This window comes from Choloepus didactylus, chromosome 6 (genome assembly GCF_015220235.1).
Source record: "Choloepus didactylus isolate mChoDid1 chromosome 6, mChoDid1.pri, whole genome shotgun sequence".
In the NCBI taxonomy this organism is placed as follows: domain Eukaryota; kingdom Metazoa; phylum Chordata; class Mammalia; order Pilosa; family Megalonychidae; genus Choloepus; species Choloepus didactylus.
The window spans coordinates 9477207-9499890 of record NC_051312.1 but is presented as its reverse complement, the minus strand read 5'-3'; the positions used below and the strand labels follow the sequence as shown (position 1 = coordinate 9499890).

Below are 22684 nucleotides of genomic sequence, written 5' to 3'. Positions count from 1 at the left end.
CGTGCTTCATCCATTTGACAGTTTTTTACTGGATGCCTACTGTGACTGGGACATTATTCTAGAAGCCAGGAAAACAGCAGAGGACAAAACAATACAAACACTGCCTTCATCCTAGTGTGGGAAAGACAAAACAAATGACTAAAGGAAAACATATGATTTGACAGCTGGGGATAAATACTCTGAAGAAGTGGAATTGGAGGGAAAAGAGGAGTGTGGGGGTGGGGACAGTGTTAGCTGGGGACATGAGAGAAGACCTCACTGGAAAGGTGACCATTTTAGTTTCCTGGGCTGCTCAAGCAAATACCATGCAAAGGGCTGGCTTAAGCAATGGCAACTTAATGGCTCACAGTTTTGAGGTTACGAAAAAGTCCTAATCAAGGCATCACCAAAGCGATGCTTTCTCCATGAAGACTGTGGCGTTCTGGGACCAGCCGCTGGTGATCCTTGGTCCTGGGCTCCTCTGTCACATGGCAGTGCACGTGGCGGCCTCTCCTGGCCTCTCTGTTCTCTTTCAGGTTCTGGTGAATTCCAGCTTCTTACTTCCTGTGGCTTTCTCTTCTACGCCTGAGTTTCATTCCGCTTATAAAGGACTCCAGAAATAGGATTAAACCCATCCTGATTGAGCTGGACCACACCTTAACCAAAGTTGCCTCATCCTAAGGTCCTACTTACAATGGGTTCACACCCACAGGGATGGATTCAGATTAAGATGTTTTTCTGGGGTACATACAGTGCCAAACCATCACAGTGATTTTTGAGCAAGGACTCGAATGTAGTGAGGGAGTGAGCCCAGTGGACAAACGGACAGAAAATGTTGTAGGCAGAGGAAACAGCAAGGGCACTGGGGGAGGAACATGCCTAGAAAGAGCAAGGAGGCCATTGTGGCTGGAAAGGATTGAAAGGAGGTGACAGTGGGGAAAGATGAGGTCAGAGTGGTAATACGTGTGTGTGTGTGTGTGTGTGTGTGTGTGTGTGTGTGTGTGTGTGTGTGTGTGTGGCAGGGGAGGTTAATTTGTGTAAGGACTTTGGGCTTTACTTTCAGTGAATGGGAAACCATTGGTGGATTTTGATCATCAGAGGGACATGGTCTCAGTTATATTTTTAGAGGCTCCCTCCTGTCCTGTGTACGAAGCTATTGCCGTAGTTCTGGGTGCAACCGGGTGGCAGCGGTGAAGAAAGCAAGCAGTTGTAGAGACAAGAGGATCTGCTGAAGGACTGAATGTGAACAAAGCAGAGAAATCAAGGATGACGTTGAGGTTTTTGGTCTGAGCACATGGAAGGATGGAGTTTCACTGATGAAGACAAGAAAGACGGTGGGAGGAGCAGGTTGGGAAGTAAGATCAAGGTTTGGTTTCAGACATGCCCTTTAGATGTCTGAGTGGAGAGGCTGAGTGGGCAGTGAGTCTGGAGGTCAGGGGCAAGTTCTGGACTGAAGATACAAATGGGAGAAGCCTCAGCAAATGGATGGTACTTAAAGCCCTGAGCCTGGAGGGGATGAAGAAAGGAGTGTGGATAAAAAGATGAAGTCCAAGACTGAACCTAGGGTAGGTGAACCAGCAAAGGAGATGAGCGGCCAAATGCCACTGAGAAGAGGACTGAGAAGTGGCCATTAGATTAGAAGTGTGTGTGGAAGTGGGGGGAGGAGTGGTGTCACTAATGACCTGGTCAAGAGGCAGGGCTGAAACATGCCTAATATGATACACGGCAGACTCTCAATAAACATTGATTATATCAGTGAATGACCAATTTCAACTGCCTTCCACTTGGTCTCCCTCTGCTATTACCCCTCCAATCCTAGAATACCACCACCAGGGTGATCTTAACGCAGATGTTGTCATTCCCCACATACAACTTCAATGCAAATCATGGTGGATGGAATATGTGAACAGTTGATGTAAAGATGCTCTTTGTGGTATTGTTTGTAATAGGAGAAATTGGATACAACAGGAAACTGGCTATGGCAGCTAAGGGCCATCTAAAACAAAAAAAAACACTAAAAAGCCATTAAAACAGTGCTGCAGGATATCTCACAAGGATTCAATTTATGTTGCTAAGTGAACAAACTGATAACAGAACAGTATACACAGAAAGAAACTATTTTTGTGTTGATCAGAAAATAAAGTAGGGGTTGACTAATGTTTTCTGTAAAAAGCCAGATAGTCAATATTTTAGGTTTTGGGGCCATACGATCTCAAGCACTATTATTGTACTCAATTTCAGAGTCAAGGGAATCAAAGACAATATATAAAGATTGAGTCTGGCTATGTTCCAATAATACTTCATAGACGCTGAATTTTGAATTTCATACAATCCATGAAATTTCATACAATTTTCGTGAGTCACATGGAAAGATGGAGTTTCACTGATGGGGACAAGAAAGATGGGAGGAGCAGGATGGGAAGGAAGACCAAGGGTTTGGTTTCAGACATGCCTTTTAGACATCGGAGTGGAGAGGCTGTGTGGGCAGTGAGTCTGGAGGTCAGAAAATTGTCTTATGAATTTTCCCAATCATTTAAAAATGTAAAAACCATTCTTAGCTCATGAGCTGTAGGGAAGCAAGCAATAGGTTGGATTTGGACTCATAGCCACAGTTTATCCACCCTTGGTCTACAAGACAGTCAAGATGTTCACTGTGACCATTTCCCTGTGATAATGTCAGGTTAGGGATTTTCCTCCCTTACTGCCGTCTGTTTCTTGGAATATTTTCTCCTCAGATATCTGCATGGCTCATTCCCTTGCCCCTTTAAACCTTTGCTCAAATAATACGTTTTCAGCTGTCCTGCTCTAAGCACCCTAAAATTGCAATTAAATTTAAAAATTTACCCTGCTCAATTTTTTTTTGTTTTCCATAACACTTATCCCTCTTTAATATGCTAAAATGACTTATTTTTTCACTAGGTTTATTGTTTACTATTTCTACCTCCCCAAAGGTAAGCTCCATTAGGGCAGGGGTCTTTATTTTGTTCACTGATGTATTCCAGACTCTTTGAATAGTGCCTGACACATAGTAGGGGCTCACTAAATAGTTGCTGAGCGTATGAATGAATAATCCCACGTATTATTTTCTAAATCAGAAACCTAATAAACAAACAACAGAGGTAGAAATCTTCCAGAAGTTCTCGTCTCTAAGGGATGAAGTCCATCAATTTGGCTCAGCATTCAAGGCCCTTCACAGTTTCAGTCCCACCCACTTCTCCATCCTCCGTAGCAGCTACTTTCCACTCCCCAGACGCTCCTCGCCCGCTCAGTCCCCGCACGCCTCGGGCTCTACCCACCTCCCCTGGCTCCCTCCGCCCCGCCCCGGGAACCGGACTCACCACCTCCGCCATCTTCCCTCCCTCCACTGCAGCTCTCCCCCGGCCACACCTCTCGCCGCCACTAGGGGACACCCGAGCAGAGCCGCAAGTCGAAGCCCAAACCCTCGTCCCACCCACGTGACCAGCGCCGCATCCACATGACCGGCCTCGCACTCAGTGAGCGTCACGTGACGGACTCGGTTTTCCTCCAATAGTTGGGCACGGAGGGAGGAGATTCCACCCAGGATCCGGCACAAGACTTGGAACGCCCCGTTCTCCTGCCAGCCCAACCGGCCGGCTCCCCACTTCCGGCCGGGCGGCGGCGTCTCGCTGGCTTCTTTCTTCCAAACGGCTTCGGGAGGCCTCGGCCTGCGTGCGCTCAATCCCGGAAGTGACGCCGCCCAGCGGAGCCGGAAGGGCAGTGGAGGGAGGGAAGATGGCGGAGGTGGTGAGTCCGGTTCCCGGGGCGGGGCGGAGGGAGCCAGGGGAGGTGGGTAGAGCCCGAGGCCCCCCAGTAGCCGACCCTGGCGCCGCGCTGTCTCCCCAGGGGGAGATTATCGAGGGTTGCCGCCTGCCCGTGCTGCGGCGGAACCAGGACAACGAGGATGAGTGGCGTGAGTGACGTCGGGGGGCGGGGCCAAGGAAGCTAAGGGTGAGGGGCGGGAGCGAGACAACCGAACCCCGGGAGGGGGCGTGGCCTCTGGAATCCTGGGGCGGCGGGGTGCCGGAGAGGGAGGGGCGTGGCCTTTAGCTGCTAAGGGCTGGACGGGGCGGGGCTTGGAGACGGATTATACTTGGAGATTGAAGGGGATCTTGGGTGAGAGCTTCCAAGTGCTGGGGATTAGGGATCAGGCCTGGGAGTGGAGCCTTATGGTCTGGCTGGGTTAAGGCCCCTGCCTGTGTTCTTCCCACAGCTCTGGCCGAGATTCTGAGCGTGAAGGACATCAGTGGCCGGAAGCTTTTCTACGTCCATTACATTGACTGTGAGTTCTGGGCTGGGGTGAGGTGGGGCTGCGGGGAAGGGGTAGGGGGCAGCCTTTGGCATTCCTTCCTGAGCCATCCCCACTGCTGCAGTCAACAAACGTCTGGATGAATGGGTGACCCACGAGCGGCTGGACCTAAAGAAGATCCAGTTCCCCAAGAAGGAGGCCAAGACTCCCACCAAGAACGGGCTTCCTGGGTCCCGCCCTGGCTCTCCAGAGAGAGAGGTGGTGAGTAGGTCCCCCACTTTCCTCTTCTCTCCTGCCTCCTGCTTCTCTCATCTCTTGGCTTCAGGGGCTCCTGAATGGGCAGGAAGCAGTGTTCCTCCCACCCTGGCTTTAGCCTGCAAAGGATGGGGGCCAAATTTTAGACACAGCATCCAGAGTCCAGTGGCTCTTCATGTGTCCTTGAGAGGGCAGAGGTGGGGTTTGATCACTTGGTGCTGAGGCCCCGTTCCTCGCATCCCCCAATCCACCACCATCCCCACCCCAGAGGAAGACCCTGGACCTATCTCTACAGCCGGCCTCCGCCCAGGCCAGCGGGAAGACTTTGCCAATCCCGGTCCAGATCACACTCCGCTTCAACCTGCCCAAGGAGCGGGAGGCCATCCCCGGTGGCGAGCCTGACCAGCCGCTCTCCTCCAGCTCCTGCCTGCAGCCCAACCACCGCTCCACGGTACCCTCAGCAATTCCAGGGACCTTGCTTTTCTCTCAGGTCCCACCTTCTCTACCTTCTGACCCACCTTTCTTGGTTTCTTTCTGCAGAAACGGAAGGTGGAGGTGGTTTCACCAGCAACTCCGGTGCCCAGCGAGACAGCTCCAGCCTCCGTTTTTCCCCAGGTGAGTTCCCCAAACTCTCTTCTTCCCTTCCTCTCTTTTACCCTCTGGCAGCCCTTTTCAGGCCCATCTCATAGCCACCCTTTTGTTCCTACCGTCTCACCTGCAGAATGGATCAGCTCGTAGGGCAGTGGCAGCTCAGCCAGGACGGAAGCGGAAATCAAATTGTTTGGGCACCGATGAGGTGGGTCTGGAGAGCAGGGAAAGGGGGAAGCTGGGTGACAAGGGGGTGCAGGCAGGTTAGAGAGCTTAGTGTCTGTTTTCAAAATCAACATGAGTTGGTGGGCAGCATTGGTGTTGGAGGGATTAGGAGTCAGGCAGAGCTGGTTCAGATCAGTCATCGAGTGATCGGGTCTTTCACCTGGAAGGTGGGGATTATAGTGTCTCCCCCATGGGATTGTTATGAGGGTTGAACAGGGAAACCTGGGAGGGACTTTGTGCACTGTGGAGTGTCCTGCTTGAGTTCTTATAACCTGGTGTCTTCCATGGCCCTGGCAGGACTCCCAGGACAGCTCAGATGGAATCCCGTCGGCACCACGCATGACCGGCAGCCTGGTGTCTGACCGGAGCCACGACGATATCGTTACCCGGATGAAGAACATTGAGTGCATCGAGCTGGGCCGGCACCGCCTGAAGCCGTGGTACTTCTCCCCTTACCCACAGGAGCTCACCACGCTGCCCGTCCTCTACCTCTGCGAATTCTGCCTCAAGTATGGCCGCAGCCTCAAGTGTCTGCAGCGTCACTTGGTATGAGGGGCCCCAGGAGGCTGCATTCCCAGCTCTCCCCATCCTGCCCCCACCCCTGATCCTCCTCTCTTCCCCAGACCAAGTGTGACCTGCGGCACCCTCCAGGCAATGAGATTTACCGCAAGGGCACCATCTCCTTCTTTGAGATTGATGGACGCAAGAACAAGGTCAGTGGTTGGGGCAGACAGGAGTCCTTGGCTCTGGGGGCCTGTGTGAGTGCAAACGGGCTACTTCTTCCTGCTGGGGAAAACCTTGACCGGTCTGGCCAATGGAGCTGTTCAACCCGTTTATGTTTGCTGTGGGCAGGAGTTGGGAAGTACCAAGAGGACCAGAAATTAGACAGTCTTTGCTCTCTGAGTGTTCAGTCCACAGGGGAGACAGACGGGCCAACAACCACTTACATTCTAGAGTCATAAATGTCATGAAACAAAGGTTGGGTTCTTAGGACCCAACGGAGGTGGTCAGCAAGCTTCACAGAGGAGGTGGCCCTTGAACCTTGACATGAAGGATTAGGGGGGATAAGGGGATTCGAAGAATTGGACTTCTGAAGGGCAGGTATGGTTGTACATAAATAGCATGTGTAAAATGCGAAGATTATTCTGATTAACCGGCAGAGATGAGAGGATGAGGCAAGACTGTTACAGGGGACTGAGCTAGGGTGGTAGGAGAGATGTCAGGTGGGGAGGAGTGGGGGACACTACAGGTTTAGGGCTACAAACTGTCTTGGTTTATAGCTGTGGGAAGGTAGGAGGGAATAATCTGGAAAGACAATTGAGAGTGAGCTTGCCCTCGTTCCTGGAGCCTAGAGGGCATTGAGGGAGAGGCAGCACCTAGGATGGCAGGGCCATGCTCTGCCTTGGTGGTGGGGAGCCTGGGAGAAAATGCTCCATTTACCAGTGTTCTGTCTTACTGAGCGCCTTTGGGCAGCCGGGAGTTAAAATTACAGGAGAAAGTGTGTGGAGAGGTAAAGTAGCAAGGTTAATAATTTTGCTAGGAGAACCCCTAAGGCTGTAATTTTGTTAAATTCCAGAATTCCTTAGCTCCATTGCAGAATGGCAGATCAGTTCTCAAGAAGTGTGACTGGGAGAGGGTGGTGGTGGTTGCATGTTTTGACAGCCAGACTCCTGAGATGGTCACATGAGCAGAGACCACAGCTTTTTACAAGCCTTGGTCAGAGTGTGACTTTGTGGGGCCGTATCAGTTTGCTGACTTTTGTTCAGTACAGCAGAGGACAGTAGAGGCCTCTGGGCTTGGCCTGCGTGGAGCTCTGGGAAGCAGGGGTAGACCTGCCCAGCTCATGGGAGGCAGGCGGTTGGAGCCCGTCATGGGCTGGTGCATAGGCTTCTCAGCCGAGTGGCCCTGCCAGGGGTGAAGGCTCATCAAAACAGCCTGGGACATGGCAGGAACAAAGCAGCATCTGGCCATCCTGGGGCCAGTGGCCATCTTAGGGCAGGGTGTCCAGAGTGGTGACAGGCCTTTCCCTTTGCAGAGTTACTCCCAGAACCTGTGTCTTTTGGCCAAGTGTTTCCTGGATCACAAGACATTGTACTACGACACGGACCCATTCCTCTTCTATGTCATGACGGAATATGACTGCAAGGGCTTCCATATCGTGGGCTACTTCTCCAAGGTCAGTGCTCAGCCAGGTTGTCCCTCCAGTCCTGTCTTGAACTAGGTCCTGTTCCCTCACACTCACCCGCCCCTCTTCTCCAGGAGAAGGAGTCAACGGAAGACTATAACGTGGCCTGCATCCTGACTCTGCCTCCCTACCAGCGCCGGGGCTATGGCAAGCTGCTGATCGAGTTCAGTGAGTACCTGTGCTAGCTGGCAGTGGGTGCTGGCAGGTCTGGGCCCAGTGCCAGTGCCCCATCACCTTTGGCCAAGGCAGACCTGCTGGGTTGCTGTGCTTTTCAAACCTGACTGGGCAGTCCAGACCCAGGGGAGGTGGCCAGACATAAAGATGGGAGTCTGCCAAGGTTCTGTCCCCCACAAGGGTGACTGCCCTGCTTGTCTGATATAGGTTCTCATTCTTCCCTCACTGTTTCTTGGTCAAGGTTATATGCATTACCTAACTTTTCCTTATCTGACTTATATGCCAGGCCCAGGCCTATGGCCAGACGCTGAGTGTGCCATGATACAAGTTCCTAGGTAGGGGCCAGTGGTTAATTTCCCCATTTGTCCCCCAAACCTTAGAGAAAAGTGTTCAGAATGCTGTCAGCAAACACATGTAAACACCAACTTGCATGGATTTGTCCCCTGCTCTTTGCATTCAGTCAAGTCCATCTCCTAAAGCACAGAAGGAACTCTACCCCCTCATCACACACACTCTTCAATATCCTCTCCAATTCCTGAGGCCCCATCTACTTTCCAGGTCTTACCTGTCACTCCATTCAAGTCAGCACTCAACCCTTCCAACAACAAACATTTGAGAAATTTTGTTTTCAAGCTCTCTGACCCTGGGAGACAGGGAGGGATCCCTGACTGACTGTTGAAGACAACAAGGCTTGACTTAGTTTGTGGTGATGGTTTTATTGAGAAATTTTATTGATCAAATGATGCCAAGATGGAGTTACATCTTAAGCTCTCAGCCTAGTAGAGCAGGCAGATTCTTCAAGACATTCAGCCTAAGTGAATTCTGGAACTCAGACCCAAGTGGAGGCAGGGTACAGGTGGGGACACAAGGAGGTACGGGCATTTCTGCACAGCAGTGTCAGGCAAGGCACAAGCACCATCCAGGCAGCTCGAGGGTGGGTGTTCACTGAGGAGCCAGTTCCCTGTGGCCTTCAGTTGATGCGCTAGGACCATGCAGTGTGGAGCCCGCAAAGTTGGGCAGGAGCCCCTGTGAGTATGTTTGATTGCCCCCTTCCTCTTCAGTGCTTCCTCCCTCCAAATAACTGATCTCTTTCTCTTACTGGATTGCTTGAAACTGACAAAAGATTGGGCAGAGGTTGAGATGGGCCAGTAAAGATGTACCAAGAACAGAAGAGCAGAAAGTATTTAGGTCCAATATGAGGCTGGTTGGATCTACGGGCGAGGAAGGGTTTTTAAAGGTGGTGGAGGTATTCCAGGGCCCTGACGGGAAAGTGAAGACCCTGCCAAGATACGAAGCCACTCGGCCTCACAGGGCCTGAGGGTCTCATCAGCAGCCGACTGCCAGTGCCCAGCAGAGATGGCTCTGGGTTCAGCCTCACCTGCCTCAGGGCCCAGTGCCTAGATGGCTGCATGAATAGGAAGGGAAGGCCACTGTAGAACTCAGGGCCCTGGCTGGGAGTAGTGCCTTCCTCTGGCTTAGAAGGCCCTGGGTGCTCCTCCTCTCTGGGTCCTCACAACCACCAATCAGGCTGCCCTAGAAGAGCAGCAGACTCCCAAGGTCACAGCTAGGGGGACTGATTTGAGAATTCAAGTATCCTCAGGTCTGGACTCTGGATGGGGAGGCCTGCTTCACTTCCCTCCTCATATACCCTGACACAGCAGGGAGTCTGGCATGGCTGAGGCAAATCGATGGCATCTCCTTCCCATAAGCCACCCTCGCTCTGCCCTGCACCACCTCTTCTGGCCTTCGCTGGCTTCTGAGCACCTGGGTGAAGAGTGAGTACTCCATAAAGACCAGCCAGGTGCCAGCACTTAATGTATTATTTAATTATATGACAAACCTAGAAAATGGGTATTATCATCAGTCTTTTACGAGGAAACTGAGGCACAGCAGACAAGTGTGACCCATGGTCACAGAAGTAGAATGGCAGTGCTGGGATGAAAACCAGGTAGTCTGCCCCTGCAACTCATGCTCTTAAACCTTGGTTGCATGAATCTGTGACACTTAACCTTTCCCGCTCCATTGTTTTAGGCTATGAACTCTCCAAAGTGGAAGGGAAAACAGGGACCCCTGAGAAGCCCCTCTCAGATCTCGGCCTCCTGTCCTATCGAAGCTACTGGTCCCAGACAATCCTGGAGATCCTGATGGGGCTGAAGTCAGAGAGTGGGGAGAGGCCGCAGATTACCATCAAGTGAGCTGGCCCTGGCCCACCTGGGGAGTGCATGGCATGGCATGGCCTGTCCCTGGGCTTTCTCACTCCCTCCTGGGCTCCTAGGGCAGAGGTGAGGATCTCAGTGGACCTGACCTTTGCTCTCCCACAGTGAGATCAGTGAAATCACCAGCATCAAGAAAGAGGATGTCATCTCCACACTGCAGTACCTCAACCTCATCAACTACTACAAGGTAGAGAGGCAGGCAGGGGGAGACAGTGGGGTGGGGTGCACAGGGTGCAGACCCAGCGTGGGCTGACCCCCTGCCTGCCCCTCTTCCCTGTCTAGGGCCAGTATATCCTCACACTGTCGGAGGACATCGTGGATGGGCATGAACGGGCTATGCTCAAGCGGCTCCTTCGGATTGACTCTAAGTGTCTGCACTTCACTCCCAAGGACTGGAGCAAACGGGGAAAGTGGTGAACAGGCAGTGCTGTGGCAGCACCAGTACAGCTGGCAGAACTGGGGCCGACAGCCCATCCTGCCCCCAGTGGGGCCCCCGAGAGGCATGTCAAGGGAGATGAGGCTGAGGATGGCCCCAAAAGGAGAAGACAAGGCTGGCTAGTGCCCAGCACCATGCAAGCTCAGGGCTCAGGCCCACTCCCAGGTCAGCTGGCTGCAGGCCCAGCCTGTTCTGAACCAGGGACTGGAAGGAGCCAGGCAGCTGTGTACAGCGAGATGGGTTTGGGGGCCCTCGGTACAGAGGACTGGCTGGGTGTAAAGATTTCTTTTGTAAAGTAGGAGTTGGGGTGGGTATTGGCTGCAGAATTCTGGCCTCTCTTGCCCCTTTCCCCACCACCCCTGGCAATAAATAGTTTCTAAAGGCCAGAGCCATGAAAGGTTCCTGTGCTGGGGGAGTGGGCTGTGCCGGCTTAGGGGATCTGAGGTGCCCACAGACTCACAGGTGCTGTGAACAGCTGGTTTATTGGGTGATGGGATCAGCGGCTCCAAAGTGAAGAGCTATTTTATTGGAGTGAAGGGATCAGCGCTGGTTCTCAGTCCTCAGGCACCTGTGCGTGAATCTGCAACAGGAGTCAGTTCCAGGGTTGGATTTCTAAGTTACAGTCACTGGGTGGCCCACACACCCAAGGAGGGGTCCAGCTGCTCAGAATGATACCAACTTCTAGGCAGCCAGAAAGGAGAGAGGCAGGGAAGCCAGGCCACCTTTCACCAACGTCATCTCCCAGTGAGGCCCAGGCTCTTTTCTGCCCCATTATGCTACCCGAATCCAGTAAGGAAGCAAGATTCTGGGCAACCGGCCTCAACCTTCAAGCCAGGGGAGGGGAACGGGTGAGGCTGCCGAGGAAGAGGGCCCGACCCTGTACTCACCGCTGCAGCGAGGCTGGGCCAGGTCAGGGCGCCACGCACTTTAGCGTCCGGGCCGGGGACGGTCTCCAGACCCCATAGGGTAAAGCGGCTGAAAGTGGCGGTGGCCCCGATAAAGCGGTCCTGCGGTGGGGGGCCCGTTCAACCTCGGGGCCGCCGCCCCTGCCCGCCCGCACCCCTTCCAACTCCACCCCCTCCTTTGCTCACGAAGTCCCGCTCCAGCGGCTGCAGCTCCTCATCCTCGTCGTCATTCTCCGAACCCCCCGAGAAGGCCTGCTTCCCTTTGAGCCCGGTCATCACCGCGCCCTTCTCTTCCATCGCCAGCACGCAGCCCACCAGGCCGGGCGGCACCGCCACCTCCTCGCCGCGAAGACTGCGGCCCCGAAACGACACCTCGAGCCCTGGAGGACGGAGGGGCAGGGCCTCAGCCGCGGACCCCAGGAGCCCTCGCGACGCTCCCGACCGAGGGGAGCCAGGCGCCGGCGCGGGGGCTGCCGGGAGCCGCGGCCCCGCGCGAGCGCTCACCGTCGGGCCCCTGGCGGATGGCGGGCGTGAAGAAGCAGTCCACGGGGGCGGGCCGGTTCCCCGCGACCTCGCAAGGCAGGAGGTGCAGCGTGCCCGGGGCGGCACCGCGGAGCGTGGCGGGGCGCACGTGGACGCGCTGCTTCCCCGCGACCTCCTCGTCGCTCCTCTCCATCCTGCCGCTCGCCTCCCAGGCCGAAGCTGGCGCGTAAAGCGCGCGGAGCCTCTCGGGAGGCCGGGCTCAGTCAGCGCGGAGCCTGCTGGGAAGCGTAGTCCGTAGCCGAAGCGCCTCTGCAAGTGCCCCTTCCTTGAGTTCAAGTCCCAGCCTTTAGGCTCTTTAATCTGTTTTTAATGGTGCGTGCTCTTTGTAGAAAACCAAAAGGATTTCAGAAAGTACACCTTTTATATTGATTTGTAGGGTTTCTTATTTTTAGCTTATTAGGAACATCAACCTATCTCTAGTTAAAGATATTTTATTGGAGTTGACGGTTTGTTTTCCGAACCTGGGTTTGGGTGATTTTTGCTATACAGAAGACTTATTTTTTTTTTTTTTTTTTTTTTTTTTTTTAATCATTTTATTGAGATATATTCACATACCACGCAGTCATACAAAACAAATTGTACTTTCGATTGTTTACAGTACCATTACATAGTTGTACATTCATCACCTAAATCAATCCCTGACACCTTCATTAGCACACACACAAAAATAACAAGAATAATAATTAGAGTGAAAAAGAGCAATTGAAGTAAAAAAGAACACTAGGTACCTTTGTCTGTTTGTTTGCTTCCCCTACTTTTCTACACATCGATCCATAAACTAGACAAAGTGGAGTTTGGTCCTTATGGCATTCCCAATCCCACTGTCACCCCTCATAAGCTACATTTTTATACAACTGTCTTCGAGATTCATGGGTTCTGGGTTGTAGTTTAATAGTTTCAGGTATCCACCACCAGCTACCCCAATTCTTTAGAACCTAAAAAAGGTTGAGAAGACTTATTTTTAATAGTCAGAGTTATCAACCTTTTATGTATTTTAGATTTTGCAAGATTCTTTTTTTTTTTTTTTTTTTTTTTTTTGTTCCTTAATTCTTCTCTGATGTTTATTTGTTCAGATACCCACTTAGACATCTTTTGTTACGTTTTCCTCCAAAACAAACACATACAAAACTAGGAACTTTGATACAAAATTGCGCTTAATTTAAAGATTTGAGAAGCAAAACAGCAGCCACTGACATTCAGAAACTGGCCTTGGGGTTTTCCTGTTAAACATAAACACTTGCACCTAACATCAACTTCAGAGCATGCAGGAGCAAGATAAAAAAGAGATCACTAGATCACAAAAACATGAAAACCGTCCAAACCCAAGAAATGACCAAACATCCGTATCTTGGATAATATAAGAAGCTGCTGCTTCTTTACCAGTCACAGCTTTAGCCTCCATCCAGTCTTCCCTCCTTGTTTGGAGATGCCCCACAATTCTCCATGATGTGCTAGAGTAATAAACCCAATTCGTTCCACTACAGTTGTGCAGTTGTGTTTCTGGTGGTCTTTGGCTGGAGGATATATTTAGAGAAAATCTTGCTTTAGTATTTCATAGAGAACAAAATATGTCTTTCCATTTATTCACGTTTCGTGTTGTGTCTATCTGTACAATTGTGAGGTTTTCTTCATATATAATAGGTGTTCCAGTTTGCTAATGCTGCTGGAATGCAGAACACCAGAGATGGATTGGCTTTTATAAAAGGGGGTTTATTTGGTTATACAGTTCAGTCTCAAGGCCATAAAGTGTCCAAGGTAACACATCAGCAATCAGGTACCTTCACTGGAGGATGGCCAATGGTGTCTGGAAAACCTCTGTTAGCTGGGAAGGCACGTGGCCGGCATCTGCTCCAAAGTTCTGGTTTCAAAATGGCTTTCTCACAGAATGTTCCTCTCTAGGCTGCAGTTCCTCAAAAATGTCACTCTTAGTTGCACTTGGGGTATTTGTCCTCTCTTAGCTTCTCGGGAGCAAGAGTCTGCTTTCAACGGCCATCTTCAAGTTTCTCTCATCTGCAGCTCCTGTGCTTTCTTCAAAGTGTCTCTCTTGGCTGTAGCTCCTCTTCAAAACGTCACTCACAGCTGCACTGAGTTCCCTCTGCCTGTCAGCTCATGTATATGGCTCCACTGATCAAGGCCCACCCTGAATGTGTGGGGCCACGCCTCCATGGAAATATCTCATCCGAGTTATCGCCAACAGTTGGGTGGGGTGTATTTCCATGCAAATCTAATCAGCACCAAAACATCTGCCCCACAAGATTGCATCAAAGAATGTAGCTTTTTCTGGGGGACATAATACATTCAAACTGGCACAATAGCTAATGTATATTTTAAAGTTTATTCCTTGATAGGTTGTATTTGTTACTATTGCGAGTTTGAGCTTTTCTTTTCCATTTTATTTTCTAATTGGGTATTATTTGTCTATAGCAGGGCTCGGCAAGCTTTTACAGTAAAGTGCAGATAGTAAATATTAAGTCTTTGAGGACCATATGGTTTCTTCCACAGCTATTCAACTCTGCCATTGTAGCATGAAAACAGTCACAGACAATGCATAAAGGAATGAACATGGCTGTTGTTCAATAAAACTTTATTTACAAAAACAGGCAGCAGCCAGATTTGTCCCAAAGGCCATAGTTTTCAGACCCCTTGTCTATAGGAAAGCTGTTGCTTTTTATATATTAATTTTTAAACCAGGTACCTTACTGAATTCTTTATTGTCTAATAATTTTCATTTATTTATTTTCTTAGGCTTCCCAGAAATAGTCATTTCACTTTCAAATGATAATTTTGCCTTGTCACTACATTTTGGAATTTGTACTCTAATTACCTTGGCTAACACTTTCAGGACTTCCCAACACAAATGTCACCATCAGTGGACATCCATTTCTTTTTCCTGAAACTTTTATGAGAATGAGCAATTATTTTGCCAACATTCATGAAGTTGCCTTTTTAAATTTTTATTATTTATTATGGTAACATATATAACATAAAATTTACCATTTTAAATATTTCTAAGTTTAAAATTCAGTGGCATTAATTATAATGTTTTGCTATCTTCACCACCATCCATTAGCAAAGCTTTTTGATCACCCAGAACAAACTCTATACCCATTAAGCAATAATTCCCCATTCCCTCTCCTCCAGTCCCTAGGAACCTCTAATTTCCATCTCCATAAAGTTGCCTATTCTAGATATTTCATGGAAGTGGAATCATACAGTATTTGTCCTTTTGTGTCTGTATTATTTCACTTAGCATAAAGTTTTCAAGGTTCATTCATGTTGTAGCAGGTAATAGCACTTCATTCAATTTTATGGCTGAATAATATTCTATTCTATGTATATACTGCGTTTTGTCTATCCATTCTTCTGTTGACGGACACTTGGGTTGTTGGGCTATTGTCATGCTGCTATAAATATTGGCATACAAGTATCTGTTTGAGACTCTGCTTTCTATACTTTGGGGTGTATGTCGAAGAGTGGAATTTCTGGGTCATTTGATAATTCTTTTTAACTTTTTTTTAAATTAGAGAAATTGTAGGTTTACACAAAAGTCATGCAGAATGCAGAGTTCCCATATACCCCCCCCCCTTAACAGTTTGTGCTAGTGTGGTACCTTTGTTACAAAAGATGAAGGAATATTGTAATAATTTTACTACTAACAATAATCCGTAGTATGCATTAGGGTTCACTGTTTGTGTTATACACTCCTATAGCTTTTAGTTTTAGATTTCTATTCTAGTAACATATATTCAATCTAACTTTTTCTCTTTTAACCACATTCAAATATATAATTCAGTGGTGTTAATTACATTCATGATGTTGTGCTACCATCACCACCATCCATTACCAAAACTTTTCCATCACCCTAAATATAAACTCGGTATAGTTTTAAGCATTAACTCCCCATTCCCTACCCACACCCTGGCCTTGCCAACCTGTATTCTAGTTTCTGACTCTATGAATTTGTTTATTCTAATTATTTCATATCAGTGAGCTCATACAATGTTTGTCCTTTTGTGTCTGGCTTATTTCTCTCAACATGATGTCAGAACTTGTCACATGTATCAGAACTTCATTCTTTTTTACAGCTAAATAATATTCCACTGCATTGTTATACTACATTTTGTTTATCCATTCTTCTGTCGGTGGATACTTGAATACTTCCATCTTTTGGCAAATGTGGCTAAAGCTGCTATGAACATTGGTGTGCAGATATCTGTCTGAGTCCCTTCTTTCAGTTCTTTTGGGTATATTCTTAGAAATGGGATTGCTAGGTTATATGGTAATTCTATATTCAACTTTTTGAGGAGCCATCAAACAGTCTTCCACAGTGGCTGCAACATTTTACATTTTTACCAACAATAAATGAATTTTCTTATTTCCCCACATCCTCTCCAACATTTGTTATCTTCTGTCTTTCTAATAGTAGCCATTTTAGTGGGTGTGGAATGGTATCTCGTAGTGGTTTTGATTTGCATTTCCCTAATGACTAATGATGTGTAGCATCTTTTCATGTGCATTTTGGCCATTTGTATATCTTCTTTGGAGAAATATCTATTCAAGTCTGTTGCCCACTTTTAAATTGGGTTGTTGGTCTTTTTGTTGTTGAGTTGGAGGATTTCTTTAAATATTCTGGATATTAATCCCTCATCAGATATATGGATTCCAAATACTTTCTTCCATTATGTAGGTTCTCTTTTCACTTTCATGATGAAGTCCTTTGATGCACAAAAGTTTTTAGTTTTGATGAGGTCCCATTTACCTATTTTTTTTTCTTTTGTTGCTTGAGATTTGGGTGTAAAGGCTAAGAAACCATGCCTAACACAAGGTCCTGAAGATGATTCTCTATGTTTTCTTCTGGGAGTTTTATATTTTTCTCTATTATGTTTAGGTCTTTGATCCATTTTTAGTTGATTTTTTTTATATGGTGTGAGGTAGGGGTCCAGTTTCATTCTTTTGCATATGGATATCCAGTTTTCCCAGTACCATTTGTTGAAGAGACTATTCTTTCCCAAATGAGTAGACTTGGAGCCCTTGACAAAGATCTGTTGGCTATAAAAGTGAGAGTTGATTTCTGAACTCTCAGTTCAATTCCATTGGCCTAAATGTTTGTCCTTGGTTACTGTGGACTTTTAGCAAGTATTAAGATCAGAAAGTGTGAGTCCTCCAACTTTGTTCTTCATTTTCAACATGGCTTTGGCTATTTGGGGCCCCTTACCCTTCCATATTAATTTGACTATTTGCTTTTCCGTTTCTGCAAACAAGGCTGTTGGAATTTAGATTATGACTGTGTTGAATCTGTAAATTGCTTTGGGTAGAAGTGACATCTTAATAAGATTTAGTCTTCTAATCCATGAACACAGAATGTCCTTCCATTTATTTAGGTTTTTTAAAAATTTTCTTTTAGCAATGTTTGTAGTTTTCTTGTTCAAGTTCTTTACATCCTTGGTTAGATTTATTCCTAGATATTTGATAATTTTAGTTGCTATAGTAAGTGGGATTTTTTTCTTGATTTCTTCAGATTGTTCAGTACCAGTATATAGAAACACTACTGATTTTTGCATGTTGATCTTGTACCCCACCATTTTGCTGAACTCTTTTATTAGTTCTCGTAGCTTTTGTTGTGGATTTTTCAGGATTTTCTATTTATAGGGTCATGTCATCTACAAATAGTGAAAGTTTCATTTCTTTCCAATTTGGATGACTTTTATTTCTTTCTCTTGCCTAATTTCTCTGGTTGAAACTTCCAGCACAATGTTGCGTAACAGTGGTGACAGTGGGCAACGTTGTCTTTTTCCTGATCTCAAAGGGAAAGTTTTCAGTCTTTCCCCATTGAGTATGATGTTAGCTGTGGGTTTTTCATATATCCCCTTTATCATGTTGAGGAAGTTTCCTTATTTTCCTAGTTTTCTGAGTGTTTTTATCAAGAAAATATGCTGACTTTTGCAAATGTCTTTTCTGCATCAATTGAGATAGTCTTGTGGTTTTCCCCTTCATTCTGTTAATGTGGTGTATGACATTAATTGATTTTCTTATGTTGAAGCAACATTGCATACCTGGGATAAATCCCACTTCATCATTGTACCAGGTTGGATGTATTATGTCCTCCCAAAAGCCATGTTTTAATTCAATCTTGTGGGATATTTGGATTAGGTTGTTTCCATGGAGATGTGACTCACCCAACTGTAAGTGATACTTTTGATTAGATTATTTCCTTGGAGGTGTGGCCCCACCCATTTAGCATGGGTCTTGATTAGTTTACTGGAGTCCTTTAAAGAAGCTGGACCAGACCCAAATGCTTGGAGATACAGACAGAAGGAGCTCAGAGTTGCTGGGAGGGACTTTTGGAAAGATGCTTGGGAGCTGACAGAGGTGCTGAGAGATGCTTGGAGATGCTCTGAGATGCTAACCCAGAGTTTGCTCTGGAGAAGATAAGAGAAGACAAAATGCCCCAAGAGCAGCTGAGAGATTTTGGAGAAAGTCATTTTTTTTGTTTGTTTGTTTTTGTTGTTGTTCTGTTTTTAATTCAGTTTTATTGAGGTATATTCACATGCCATTCAGTCGTCCATGGTGTACAACCAAATGTTCACAGTACCATCATATAGTTGTGCATTCATCACCCCAGTCCATTTTTTAACATTTTCCTTACACCAAAAAGAATAAAAATAAGAGTAAAAGATAAAAGTAAAAAAGAACTCCCAAATCATTCCATCTCCCCTATCTCATCCTATTTTTCATTTAGTTTTTGTCCCCAGTTTTCTCCTTATCCATCGATACACTGGGTAAAGGAAGTGTGAACCACAAGGTTTTCACTATCACACCATAACCCCATGTAAACTACATAGTTATACAATCGTCTTCAAGGATCAGGGCTACTGGGTTGCAGTTGGACAGTTTCAGGTATTTCCTTCTAGCTATTCCAATACATTAAATACTAAATAGGGATATCTATATAGTGCATAAGAATGCCCTCCAGAGTGACTTTTTCTGATTAAAGAGAAATTTACCCAAATTTTCTTCCAGTACTTGTATGGCTTCGTTTTTATATTTAGATCACTGATCCATTTTGGAGTTTATTCTTGTATATGGTGTAAAGTGTGATCTGATTTTATCTACTTCCAAATGGCTGTTCAGTTGTCCAAGCACTGTTTGTTAAAAACTCCTTGTTTGCCCCAGTGAAAGGTTTGATGAATACAAAAGACAAGGTAATGAATGCTGTTTCCACATTTTAGTTTAAATTGCACTCAGAATAGAAAACTGCTTATTGTTGAAATGGAGTGTTTACTGTGCCATTGGATACCATCTTCATATTGACTTGTTTTAGTTTCCTTGCTGCTAGAACACATATCATAAAACAGGTTGGCTTAACATCAGAAATTTATTGGTTCATGGTTTCAGAGGTTAGAAGGCTTGCTTCCTCCCAGGGCCTATATGTTCTAATTGGCTGGCAACCTTGGGGTTCCTTGGTTTTTCTGTCACATGGCAAGGCACATGGCAGCATCTTCTCCTGTCTCATCTGGGTTCCACTGACTTACAGCTTCTTGCTTCTTCTGTGACTTCTTTCTCTGTTTCCAATTTCCTTTGCTTCTAAGGACTTCAGTCACATTGGATTAAGGTCCATCCTTATTCAGTTTGGGTGCTGTACCAGTTTGAATATATTGTGTCCCCCAAATGTCATTATCTCTGATGTAATCTTGTGTGGGCAGATGTTATCAGTGTTGATTAGATTGAGACATCATCAGTGTTGATTAGATTGAGTGTTTCTGTGGAGATGCGCCCCACCCAACTGTGGATGATGACTAATTGGATAATTTCCATGGAGTGTTGGCCTGCCCATTGGGTGGGCCTTGAACAGTGGAGCCATATACATGAGCTGACAGGCAGAGGGAACTCAGTGCAGCTGTGAGTGATGTTTTGAAGAGGAGCTACAGCCAAGAGGGGCACTTTGAAGAAAGCACAAGAGCTGCAGATGAGAGACAGTTTGAAGATGGCTGTTGAAAGCAGACTCGTGCTCTGGAGAAGCTGAGAGAGGACAGATATCCCAAGTGCAACTAAGAGTGACATTTTTGAGGAACTGCAGCCTAGAGAGGCACGTCCTGGGAGAAAGCCATTTTGAAACCAGAACCTTGGAGCAGATGCCAGCCACGTGCCTTCCCAGCTAACAGGTTTTCCGGACACCATTGGCCATCCTCTAGTGAGTGAAGGTACCCGATTGCTTGGACACTTTGTGGCCTTAAGACTGTAACTTTGTAACCAAATAAATCCCCTTTATAAAAGCCAATACATTTCTGGTGTTTTGCATTCTGGCAGCATTAGCAAACTAGAACAGGTGCATCTTAATAACATCTTCAAAGTTCCTATTTACAAATAGGTTCACACCCACAGGACCAGGGGTTGGTACCTGTTCCAGTTTGCTAATGCTGCCGTTAAGCAAAATACCAGAAATGGACTGGCTTTTATAAAGGGGGTTTATTTGGTTACACAGTTACAGTCTTAAGGCCATAAAGTGTCCAAGGTAAGGCATTAACAATCAGGTACCTTCACTGGAGGATGGCCAGTGGTGTCCAGAGAGCCTCTTTAGCTGGGAAGGCACGTGGCTGTTGCCTTCTCTGGAGTTCTGGTTTCAAAATGGCTTTCCACCAGGATGTTCCTCTCTAGGCTGCAGCTTCTCTGAGCAAACTCTGGGCTGGTACCTCCAAAGCATCAGCAAAAGTCTGCTTTCAATGGCCATCTTCAAAATGTCTCTGTAAGTTGCAGCTCAGCACCTGTGCATTCTTCAAAGTGTCCCTCTTGGCTGTAGCAAGCTCGCTCCTTCTGTCTGAGCTTATATAGTGCTCTAGTAAACTAATCAAGGCCCGTGCTCAATGGGCGGGGCCACACCTCCATGGAAACTATCCAATCAGAGTCATCACCCACAGTTGGGTGGGTCACTTCTCCATGGAAACTCTCAAAGAATTACAATCTAATTAACACTAATACCTCTGCCCCCACAAGATTGTGTCAAAGAACATGGCTTTTGGCGGGACATAATATAGGCAAACTAGCACAGTACCTGAACATGCCTTTTGTGGGAGATATGATTCAATCCCCAACAGTAAATTTCCATATGTACTTGTTTGATTTCTGACTTTTCTATCCATTCCATTGGTCTATTTGTCTATTCTTGTACCAGTACCATACTTGTTAATTACAGAGGCTTGATGATATGTTTTAATGTCCAGCAGAGCTAGACCCCTTGCAAGTTTTCTTTTTTCAATGCTTTTCTCTGGCTTTTCCTGCATGTTTGTTTTTCTATATAAACTTAAGTGTCAGCAACACCTTTATAATGTTGAGTTGTCTTATTCATTTGTACAAATCTACCTTTGTCTTTCAGGAGTATTTTAAATTTTTCCTTATATAGGTTTTGCATATTTCTTGTTAAGTTTATTTCTAAGTATCTTTCTTGGTTACCATTTTAGTTTCCTGGCTGCCACACAAATACCATGCAATGTGTTGGCTTAAACAATGGGAATTTATTGGCTCATGATTTGAGGCTAGGAGTAGTGCAAAATCAAGGTGTCAGCAAGGCAGTGCCTTTCCCCAGAAGACTGTGGTGTTCCGGGGCTGGCTGCTACTGATCCTTGGTCCTTGACTTTTCTGTCACAAGGCAACACACATGGCAGCCTCTCCTGGCTTCTCAGTTCCACTGACACTCACCTTCTGGCTCCTTCCTCTGGCTTTCTCTCCCTCTTTGACCTTCCCTATAAGGACTCCTGTAACAGGATTAAGACCCATCCTGATTCAGCTGGGCCACACCTTAACTAAAGTAACCTCATTAAAAGGTCCTGTTTACAAGGGTTCACACCCATTGGAATAGAATAAGTTTAAGAATAAGTTTTTCTGGGATCCATAGCTCCAAACTGCCACAGTTGCTATGATAAATGGGTTTTCTCTATCATGTCCTCTGATTACTGTTTGTCTATATGAAACTATTGGTTTTTGTATATTAACATTATATGCTGCTACCTTACTGTTCTGGTTTGCTAATGCTGCCTTTTTGCAAAATACCAGAAATGGATTGGCTTTTATAAAGGGGCTTTTTTGGTTACACAGTTACAGTCTTAAGGCTGCAAAGTGTCCAAGGTAAGGCATCAACAATAAAGTACCTTCACTGGAGGATGGCCAGTGGTGTCCGGAAACCCCATTCAGTGTGGGCCTTGTTTAGTTTACTGGAGCACTATATAAGCTCAGACAGAAGGAGCTCATAGCTAGCTGGTAGCTGAAACAGACATTTTGAAAACGGCCATTGGAAGCTGATGCAGACATTTTGGAGAACGCCATTTTGAAACACAACCTGGGAGCAAGCAGATGCCAGCCACGTGCCTTCCCAGCTAACAGGTTTTCTGGATGCCAATGGCCTTTCTCCAGTGAAGGTACCTGTTCTAGTTTGCTAATGCTGCCGGAATGCAAAACACCAGAGATGATGGATTGGCTTTTATAAAAGGGGATTTACTTGGTTACACAGTTACAACCTTAAGGCCATAAAGTGTCCAAGGTAATGCATCAACAATTGGGTACCTTCACTGGAGGATGGCCAATGGCATCCAGAAAATCTCTGTTAGCTGGGAAGGCACGTGGCTGGCATCTGCTCTGGAGTTCTGGTTTCAAAATGGCCTTCTCCCAGGTTGTTCCTCTCTAGGCTTCAGCTCCTCAAAAATGTCACTCTTAGTTGCTCTTGGGGCATTTGTCCTCTCTTAGCTTCTCCAGAGCAAAAGTCTGCTTTCAAAAGTTGTCACCAAAATATCTCTGTAAGCTGAAGCTCCTCTCTCAGTTCCAGTGCATTCTTCAAAGGGTCCCTCTTGGCTGTAGCAAGCTTGCTCCTTCTGTCTGAGCTTATATAGTACTCCAGTAATTTAATTCAGACCCACCCTGAAT

General features: G+C 46.8%; 2 protein-coding genes across 7 annotated transcripts; one reads left to right on the top strand and one right to left on the bottom strand.

The window, feature by feature from the left end:
• Positions 1-3503: 3503 nt before the first annotated feature.
• KAT5 (lysine acetyltransferase 5) lies at positions 3504-10947 on the top strand. Of its 5 annotated transcripts, none has more exons than XM_037838725.1 (14): positions 3505-3744; positions 3844-3910; positions 4211-4279; positions 4371-4507; positions 4770-4952; positions 5042-5116; positions 5223-5297; positions 5612-5860; positions 5938-6027; positions 7350-7490; positions 7574-7667; positions 9705-9864; positions 9995-10076; positions 10172-10931. In XM_037838725.1, exons 1-14 carry the CDS (start codon positions 3733-3735, stop codon positions 10304-10306), a joined length of 1569 nt encoding a protein of 522 aa, XP_037694653.1. In that variant the 5' UTR covers positions 3505-3732; the 3' UTR covers positions 10307-10931. The 5 variants fall into 5 exon arrangements, with proteins under 5 accessions (XP_037694652.1, XP_037694653.1, XP_037694654.1 ...); XM_037838726.1 differs by having other exon boundaries at positions 3506-3744; positions 4797-4952; positions 10172-10908; XM_037838724.1 differs by having other exon boundaries at positions 3504-3910; positions 4797-4952; positions 10172-10947.
• On the bottom strand, positions 8374-11955 carry RNASEH2C (ribonuclease H2 subunit C). Of its 2 annotated transcripts, none has more exons than XM_037838730.1 (4): positions 11735-11955; positions 11417-11610; positions 11213-11300; positions 8374-10905 (listed from the first exon to the last, which is right to left on the bottom strand). In XM_037838730.1, exons 1-3 carry the CDS (start codon positions 11904-11906, stop codon positions 11253-11255), a joined length of 414 nt encoding a protein of 137 aa, XP_037694658.1. In that variant the 5' UTR covers positions 11907-11955; the 3' UTR covers positions 8374-10905; positions 11213-11252. The 2 variants fall into 2 exon arrangements, with proteins under 2 accessions (XP_037694658.1, XP_037694657.1); XM_037838729.1 differs by having other exon boundaries at positions 11213-11332; positions 11735-11951.
• Positions 11956-22684: the final 10729 nt, after the last annotated feature.